Source organism: Mesitornis unicolor, unplaced genomic scaffold (genome assembly GCF_000695765.1).
Source record: "Mesitornis unicolor isolate BGI_N332 unplaced genomic scaffold, ASM69576v1 Scaffold46632, whole genome shotgun sequence".
Taxonomy (NCBI): domain Eukaryota; kingdom Metazoa; phylum Chordata; class Aves; order Mesitornithiformes; family Mesitornithidae; genus Mesitornis; species Mesitornis unicolor.
Window position 1 is genome coordinate 4953 of NW_010169385.1, and position 10062 is coordinate 15014.

General features: G+C 38.4%; 1 protein-coding gene across 1 annotated transcript; it reads right to left on the reverse strand.

Annotated features, from left to right (window-relative positions):
* Positions 1 to 268: 268 nt before the first annotated feature.
* On the reverse strand, positions 269 to 10057 carry FBP1 (fructose-1,6-bisphosphatase 1; the record flags this gene model as incomplete). The annotated part of the gene is made up of 7 exons (XM_010179322.1): positions 269 to 687; positions 1669 to 1788; positions 3025 to 3162; positions 4393 to 4536; positions 5558 to 5650; positions 7367 to 7529; positions 9978 to 10057. Coding segments are annotated over 7 exons (930 nt in total), but the record flags the coding sequence as incomplete, so codon positions are not given.
* Between the last annotated feature and the right edge of the window lie 5 nt (positions 10058 to 10062).

The following is a 10062-nucleotide window of genomic DNA, read 5'->3' on the forward strand; positions in this document are numbered from 1 at the left end:
ACAATATGTGAAGTTGTCCACATTAACAATTGTATTTATTGCTAAAAAACTAGAGACGGATCTAGGAAAGGTAAGAGTTAGAGGCTGCTGAATCTTGCCTCCAGGATTTTTAGAAGAGAACAGGGTCAGATATTCTGGTGACAGTCTGTAACCTTTCTGAGAAAGTAGAGTTTTCCCCTAGTTGCTGCATGCAGCACAGTATTTCCTTGTAGCACAGCAGCTTTTGTATAATCACAAATGATAAATGAAAAAGCAAACATATTTTCCCCTTGCTTTTACTTTTAATGCTTCCTTTAATGCAATACCTTTAATGCCTTTCATTGCATAATGCAATTGCACAAGATTTCACTTTTAAAAAAATCTTATGAAAATATGGCTCATTTGGTTTTTTGCTACAGAGGTCAGATGGTTCAGGCTTGCAGTACTGCAGTGTGTTATTTGGTTCAGTTGTAAGGCATTCCTTCCCATCTGCACAGTGGCCGCAGCAAGCTTTCTTTACTTAGCTGAATGCTTCTTGACTATCTCAAGGTACTCCTTCACATCATCAGGAGAACCCAAGATAACAGGCACTCTTTGGTGGATATCCTCAGGCACTATATCTAGTATTGCTTGATGCCCAGTTGTTGCGATTCCCCCAGCCTTCTCAACAACAAAAGCCATAGGATTGCATTCATAGAGCAGTCTTAGCTAGGAGACAAAAGTTAAAATGGCAATAGTCATTCCAGGCAATGTTGAGAATCGTGAAATGTACAGATATTTGGTGTCTGATTTAAAACCAATCAATTCTCCAAGTATTCCGTATTTCATATAAACTCAAGAATGAAATTGCATGGATTTTTCTTTTAAACAAAACAGAGCAAATGCTGGATTTTCCCAATTAGATTGCTTTCCCCATAGCTGATATTTGCATTGTGCTCTTCACACAGAGATAAAGCTCATATGTAAGACACAACTTTTAGCAAGGCAGTAGACCACATAGGCCTGTGTAAGGCCTGAAAGAAAAACACTGGCCCTGAGTGTGCCATTCTGTTTCTCTAATGAATAACTACACCTTATCTGCAACCTGAAGCAATAATTTATGGACAATTACAAAACAGATGAAAGGTCTTTGCTGAATAAACAGTCCCCTTGTCATCCTGTAAGAGCGTGATCGTCCCTGACGGACTGTTGTCCCGGCAGAGGCAGCCAGGCGTAGTTTCTCCAGATGAGGCAATGTTACCAAGTACAAGACACAGATGGCTTTCTCTTTGGCAGAGACATACTACACTTAGGCTTCTTCCATACTAGCTTGTAATAGGAATCTTAGGGTAATATGGGTTTTTTACTTTGCTTTGTAATGTGTTGGTTTGTTGGAGTCAGCATGGTTTGGGCTGAGATGGTACAGAGAAGCCTGTTTGTACAGTACATCCTCTGGTACGTTCCATCATCTGAATATGTTTAGGGATAAAGAAAAACCAGTGTAGTTGAAAAGGTTAGCAGCGGTCCTAAAATAGTTGTCTGACAACAGGTTGCTGTCACTCATGAGGGTGTGCAAGGGGTGACCATACAAACATCAGAGATGCAAGCTACTAAGATATAAAACACGTTGTGCGACCAAAATACTGATCTGTGATAGTGAAATATCCGGATAATATAACATTTTCTATAATTGGGCTTATTCAAGCTTACCTTTCCTTTGGGACTTTTGGAATTAGCAGGATACAGAAAGATTCCTCCATATACCAGTGTGCGATGTACATCAGCCACCATAGATCCTATGTACCTCCCACCATATGGTGAACTGCCATCCTACAGAAAGACATTTAAATAAATGTAACTTTTGAGCACATCATGTTAATTATTTTTCCCCCATCTCTTAGTCGTCCTAACATCTACCTCCTCCATATTGTGATTCACTGGTAGTATTCACGGTAGTTTTGGAGAGAAAGTTCAGTTTCCTCCTCACTTTCTAATGGGGAAAATCCAAGGAAATAGACTGACAATATATCAGGACAGATGAGTGGTAGTGGCAACAACAGAAAATGTATCCCGGCTCTCCATCAGTGGTCTAACCCCTGGAAAAGACAGCATTTTTAGTAGCAAAAAGACAGAGTGCTAGGAATAGATGTTAGTTTGTTTTTTTTTCTTGTGTAGCAGAAAAAAATATCAAGGAGCAAAAGAAATTATCTTTTCTATGTCTTATACTCATTTTTGCCAACTTCTACAACTTCTTGGGTAAGAAAAAGTTAATAGTGACTACTGATATTATTTCCTTATTATACTCCAGAGAGTACATTTTAATCTTTAAATAAACAACACCTTAAGCCTGGGAAGATGCTAGATGAAAACACCAGCCTTTGTTCAAAGCAAGACCAGGAAGTCAAGAAAGGACACAACACTTAACAATAGTAAATGTTTGTACTTCGTTGTCCACGTAACAACTCTGGTGATGACAGGCATAAGGCAGGAGAACAGACAGGATTTTTACAGGCACTCCATAGAGCTTCAGGTCTTCTGACACCAGGAAACCGCACAACCACAAAGCAGATCCTGAAACTGCACTAGCTTTTCAAGTGAGAGGCCCCTCAGGACCCAGTCTGTGTTACTGCTGAGCAATGACACACTCCCATCGCCACCTGGCTCTCCATCTACTCAGACACTGCAGTGAGGAAGCAGCAATCAAACACACGTGCCAATCAAATTTCTTCATCACCAGATGAGACTTCCTCTCTACTTGACTATCAAATGCCCAGTTTTGCCCCCAGCACTGTTACTCAGGCCCACAGGTGGGCAGGAAGATTAAAAAAAAAAGGAAAAAGGAAAAAAGAAAGGGAAAAAAATATAAAAGTGGTGCAGTGCTAAGGATAGTGAAATATCTGGTCACATCACTGCTGCTCTAATTCAGTCCTACATGATGATGGATTTTAAATAGACAAGAAAGGAAAACAAGCTCTGAACAGTGCATGAGACAGCGATTGATTGTAGAGATGGAAATTATGAGTGTTGCTTGTCATCAGGAAGTTTATCTGAAACAGGATCTTTTACCTCAGGGAATTTCTTCTTTTTGAGATACTCTATGACTGCAGGATCAAAGTATTTAGCATAGCCTTCATTGAGACTGTAGATATTTCCCTTCTTTTTGATTTTCACATCCCTATCCACCAAAATGAATTCTCCAATTGCCTAACAATATGAAATAAAAAATATTTGTTAATGTTAATTGCTCATTTATTCACAAACCAAGACAAAAACAATCATATAGATTATTTAGGAAAAAATTACTACAGATTCCACTTTCTTTAATAATTCAGCACTTACAAAAAAGTGGTTATTTGCAGTCTAGATATCAAATGCTTTTTTAATCTGTAAAACACAGAGCATGAATCCTGGTGTCATGCAAGCTTCTTCATACTACCATTCCCAGCTCTTTATCAATTTTCTATGCCAAGAGATGCTGTTGCCTGTAAATTTATTTAGGTCTCCACTCTTCTACTAGACTTACAATAAAAGTAGAGGTCTGAGAAATTTTGAAACAGAGTTCTGGTTGAAGTAATGAATAAACACTTTCAAATAGGTCTCAATATTAATACATTCCAGTTTGTCTTATCTTGGGCTAACTGGAAGCCTGGAGTCAAGAGAGTCAATCTCTGTAACCAAGAGCTGGTCTGTTTAGTTTCACTAAAGTAAATTTCCAAGTTAGTGCTAAAAACAAACAAAATAACATGTATGCATGCTCAATGTTAAATCTGCCGGAATATAGCATGCAGCTACTTAAGCTGTTACTTAACAGGGAGCAAAGAGTTCTATTTCCTGCTGCTTGACAACTGCAGGTTCTAAAAATTTAATACTGGCAGTTGGCACAGCCCGACCAACTGATTACAGAAAAGTGGGTTACTAAAGCAAACTACTTTCTGCTATAACAAATGTGACTTTTATTTTAAGACTTATACTTATACAGTCAATGTATGCTAGAATGTCAAACACATCCACACACGTCACTTACTTTTTTACACATCATGGTGGAATCTGAAAACACAGAAGAAGATTAAATATTTATGCTTCTGTGGTTTACTAAGACACTAGCATTAGGGAAAGGACAAACAAGTGTTAAAGGGCATTCTGCATTGCAGAAAACTGCTGATTTTTAAAACAATATGATTTCGCACATGCTATATATTAGGTTGACAGACCTGGCTGTCTCTCTGTTGTTGAATCACAAAGCCCCACTGCAGCAGGCAGGCAGAACGCAAAAATCTCTTCACATTATTGCTGATGGGTTACTAAGTGTACTGTGTTTCTGCATGCTAGTTTGAAGACTGCTACTTCGTTTGCTTTTTTGGGGGACAAACAGTTCTTATAGACGGTACTTTGTTGTCCCTAATAAAGAAGCAAAAAAGCAGCAGATATTCTCACCGGATCCAGCATGAAACAGTTGACGCCTCCAGCAGAAGTGGCCAGCACTAGCATTGTGGCACTGCCATAGAGAGCATAACCGGCTGCCACAAGATTACGCCCAGGTTGCAAAGCATCTTTCCCAGAAGGTTCATCAGGGGACACCTAGAATAAGAAAGAGCATAGTCAACTTTACTTCTTGCCTATAGCTGGTGCATAACTGGACTCTCTGGGATAGGGACACTCTTCTACTCCATATCCATGCATGAGGTGGCACAAATGCTTCCATGATCCACAACTGAGATTCCTACTGGATGCACTAATACAAATTATATGGAGGAGACAAACACATTGATCTAGGAATGCTCTTGTATAAGCCTAGTTGGAATGCAGGAAACAGGAAAGGATTAAGGAGATAATATAGAGCTGCATACCTCCTTGTAAGTGATGATGAACACAGCTAGGAGGAAAACTCCAAGGCATAGTTGAAAAGCAAGCAATGAGACATGACTGATGGAGTTCACAGTTGGTCAAAACTACTTTCGATTTTTATGTTTTCTTTTGCTTCATACAAAAATAGTTGAAAATAGTTATTTTGGGATGTATGGCAACATACAAAAGATGATTAAAATGGACAGTTGGATGTGTTTTATCTGACTTACTTTTACCCCCATCCTGTGACATTTAAGTCCGGTATTTCAAGCTCCTTCAGACAAGGTTTCTGCCTTTCAAAGTGAATGAGACACTTCAAATGTACATGCCATGTTTCAGATGTGGTTTGTATTTGAAGTCTGTCCTCAGGGTAAGAGGACTATTAGTATGGAAAATAAGAAAACCTGAAAGCACATTCCCCAAGTAAATGACAACGATGTGGTATTTTGTCTCAACACAAATATTCATGAAATCTAAGACATGATTTGTTTGTAAAGGGGTAATTCCTTTAGCTAGCTAATTACATATTGGCCAGGCTTCCATGTATGTAAAGGTACAGAGGTAAAGTAATGCAAATCCCTCATAAATGTTTTACACAAGTGTCTGTGAAATAGCAGATTTAACTTAAAGCTGGTCCTGAAAGCCTCTTTCACAAACAAGTTTAGTTAGGTTATATGAAGTCTTCACATGCAATTATATTTCATGAAAAGGTGCACAATAATAGTTTTTCTTGTCCTGTATGGAAGCATTTTACCTTTCTATAGATGGCAAAGATGGTCCCAATGGAAACAAGACAGTCAATGTTCGATGAGCCATCTAAAGGGTCTATGCAGACTATGTATTTACCCTAGACAATACAAAAGAAGGAACAACTAGATTAATTACATTATTTACCCACTTTCCCCAAACAAAAATACTGCAGTAGCTAAATTTTCTCAGAGACTTTCAAAGCAATATAAACTAAGTTGATTTTATAGATTATGAAGAAACTGAATTCAAATGTTAGAAATTCTTTGGTCCAGATTTCATTCCTGATTACAACCGTGTGATTAGTGCCACAGCAGAAGCTGGGAAATCTTTGAAGTAAGTAATAGATGATGAGACGTGAAAGGTGAAGTTTTCCTACACAATTTTAAAAATAAAAATAAATAAAGAGAATACTTCTAAATTATTTGTTTAGTTTTATCTATTTAATTCCAATCTATTTTGATAAATATGCTGCAATATTTACGATGTAGGTTACACTCTCTCATCTCTAATAAAATGGCCTTCTGAATTATAAGGAAAAAGATAAATTAGGAAAATCATCCTCTTTCATGTAGAGCTCAAATTAGAGAGACTAAAAAGGCCTTTGACACCTGACATTCATAAACTGTACATTTCACTTTACTGCATGTTCCACTTTAAACTCCTTAATGAAACTCTGTGCTCTGAATGGACAGATGATCAGAAATTACCTTAGCCAATGTGTGGCTGATTTTATCCTGATTTTGGGGGGTTCTCCCCACCCCAAAAAAAAAGATTCTCTCTGCCTGTTGCTGTATTAAGGGTTCCTGTAGGCACAGGAAATTGGCAGTTCAGGAAAAACAGCTGAATCAACTGTATCTTTTAAATAGCTTGTTTTCCCCTTATTTATCTACAGTAATTTTAATAATCATGTGTAGCCACAGTAACTGCTGATTCACTTTTCATTTGATTTCACTTTGCATGCTAGAAATTTATTTATGTCCAGCAATGATCTCCTCTGCTGGTAGAAATTCTGATGAAAACACTATATTAGCTCGGGTTTAGTTTAGAAAAGCATTAACACTGAGCCTCCTTCAGTGATCTTTGAGGACCTAAAATCATATTTGTTCACATCTAAAGAAACCTTTGTTCATCCAATACCTATAAAATAAATTTTGAAGATTTCTCAACATGGAGAGAAAGATAACCGCTTTGACAAAGCAAATGTTATTATACTTCCTAAGTCATGTTTTACTTGTTTATTTTTGCTAAATTTTTACTTGGATTTTTACATGACCACACTAAAATATTAGCTAGGAAAAAGGAACTATCACTCAACAAGTGCATGCACATATGTGCCTATAAACAATAATAAATAATAAATAAGTAAAAATTATTTTTGTTTCATGCTTGCTAAATCTTTCTTGGGCTTCAGGGAAAATTCACCTGAATAAAAGAACTCAAGATTTGACCTGCCTCAGTGTCATACTAACAAAGCTACTTTACAAAAGGGCTTGACTGACTCAGAGCATAGTTCCAGAAATCAGATGGGATTAACAAGAAGTAACTTACCTCCACGATTAGGAAAGGGTGGGAAAAAATTAAGATGGGGAGGAACAATAGAGAAAAAAGATTAAAACAATGAACGTGTCTTGAAAGAAATAACAGAAAGGACAAATGTTGACTGACACTCTCTCCAACCACCTTCCTCCAACTCCCTTTCATTTGCCAGTATAGAAATGTACATGTTTTCTGAATTTCCTAGCTCAGTTTCTGAGCAATATACCTGTAAAGGCTAGTCTGAAATCAAGCAGGGAGAACTTTTAAAGCTACTAACCCTTTTATCAGTTTCCACTATCACAGCATCCTTGTTTTCTTCTGACACAATAACACATGTACTGAAGGATGACTTCAGCATGTTAATCACCAGGTCATTGGAAAGGATGTCCAACTTCTTCACTTGATCTCCTGTCACATTGGTAGACCCAGCAATTCCATAGCTAGAGCAGTGGCAAGAGAGAACGTTTTGTGAGAACGGGGCACTATGTCTTCAAAGCGCCCTTATATTTGCAAAACATCTTGTAAAATAACTGGCACTTTTCAATGATATCTCAGTTCTCTAAACCTGTATCTTTTATTTGCTGCCCAGTGGATTCTTGTGGAGACCTGCTAACATGAGCTGTGGTGGTAAATCTAGAAGACACTGAGTGTGAGGAACACAAAACAAGAAATCATCTTTCAATATCTCTAAACTATAGGCAAACATAGCCAGAGCAGGCTGTGAAGGCAGAATTACAGTTATGTTATGTAATGACCTCTTAAGATCTTAATTCTGCCTCTGAATTCTAGGCTCCAATATTATAGCTGCATAGCCTAAATGCTAAGACTTCATTAGAAAAGTGATACTTAAAATGTAACAAATCTGACGACACTAGTTCTGCTGTAACTTCCTTTGTAATTTGCTCCTGGTTACCAATATGATGTGCAAATTGCAGGAGAAATGCTTTGCTCACAGATAAATTGACATACTTATGGATCGTTTTCAGTTTTGATTTTAAGTATTAAACATTTCTTTGAGAATAAAACTGAGAACCACAAATATGAAACACAAATAAAATGCTGCCAGCTAATCAGAATCAAACCATCTGGCATCAGGAAGTACTAGGAGACTGTGATAGGCGATTTCGAAAGAATGCAAAACAGAGAGGGGAAGTTTAGCTCTTGGAAGAGAAAAACAATACTCAGCTCTGCGCACATTCAGATGACTCTTACATACTTCAGCTGTTATTCAGCTATTCACTGATTAGGCTGAATGCTGGTATTTCAGGCTTTCGTAAAAAACTCTGAACACACTACTTTGAATGTACTACATTTCTTCAGTTTAATGCATGAGGGGCTTGAACATTTTTCTGAAACTGTCAAAGTGCTTTTAGAAAACAGTGTACTTTGAACAACATGCTTGCAAGCAGAGGCACAAGTCCTCATCCTCACACAAGTCCTCTTCCTCAGACCAAAAACTACATACAGCCAACAGCTACAGCTGTCGCACCTCGCCTGTTTGGGACTCCTTGGAAGGGACAGCAGGGAAGGGACTGTGGCTTCCCCAGGTGTCCTGCACGTCCACTGCAGCCTGAGGATGATCCAAGGAAATGCCCGTCAGCAATTCGTACATGTTCACATTCCTTGATGGCCAGACAAAATCCCACCACCAGTTATAAAATGCAGTCCCAAAGTGGGAGTTGTACTGCTTAAGAAGGTTCACAAGTCTGAAGCTGGCACTGATGGAGAGTCAAATAAACCACAGGGAACCATAAAGCAAGGCTTGGTATGGGTATCGAACCTGCTGGCAGCTGTCAAAAACCCATGTGTAAGACACATAAGGACTGTTACAAATCAGGTCACAGATGGGAAACCCTGGTGTTTACTGATATACAGAGAAGGCATGTGAAAAGGCTAGCACATTGTGATTAAAAAAACTATCACAGTTATATAAACTCTGAAGTCAAGACAGAGAAAAACAGTTCAAATATACATACAGTGGAGGAATTTTATTCTCTCTTGCAGTTGCTTTTATTTTATTACCCTCAGTCACCAAATTTTTCAGCTTTCTGATACATTTTGTAATAAATGTTACTTTGTATTGCCAGAGGCCTTTTGCTGATTGTATTTTCCACTACATGATCTGTAGGGGCAAATTCATTTTCTTACTACTACATTTTCCATTAAGTAATGAATCAGGCCATGTCTAAAGCCTTCATTAGCATACAATTTGGCTTATCAACAATATGTAAAATACTTGGGGCAATTAGTTGCCTACAACCAGTTTCAGTTATTTAATATTTCAAGAGCTCTAGTTTCCTTCTCTTGCATTTCCAGAGCAACTCAGATCTGACTGACTGACTACAGACACTACTGCTCCTAACCAGTGCTCTTTCTGAAAGCCTTAGACATCCAAAGCTTCACAAAAAACTCAAAGTTGCTATGATGCATTATGAAAAAAAAAACAAAAAACAAAAAAAGTAAGATTTGATTAAACACCTCATAGCATAAAATCATGCTTTGATAGTAAGCTACTGACTACAATGAGCAATATTTCAGCCCTATTTTGACAGGTTTTGTCTTTCAGTCTGTTTAAAGAACCCAAACTTGCTGAGGTTTTGCATTAAATTGTATCAGCAGCAAACACCTGTCAAAAACTGCATGCCTTATGTTTTTAAAAAGACATAGGATACATTTAACCAGAAAAAAATCAGGAGTTTAGGGTGCAAAAGGAGTTACCTGCAGCTCTGTGCAAAGGAGTGGGTGGACGCAACCCCAGTCACACACCTGTTGGGTGACACCCCACATCCCCACCACCCCAGAGGTAGCAGGATCCCCTGGATCCAGGCAGGTGCAGGATGCTACCAGCACTCCCCTTGACCCTTCCTCCCTGGCATCTCGGGACTCACAGATTGGCGATGCCCGCTTTACGGACAGCAGTGGAGATGGCTTTGATGGCTGTGCAGAGGGAGTTGAGGAGCTGCGTGAACTCTC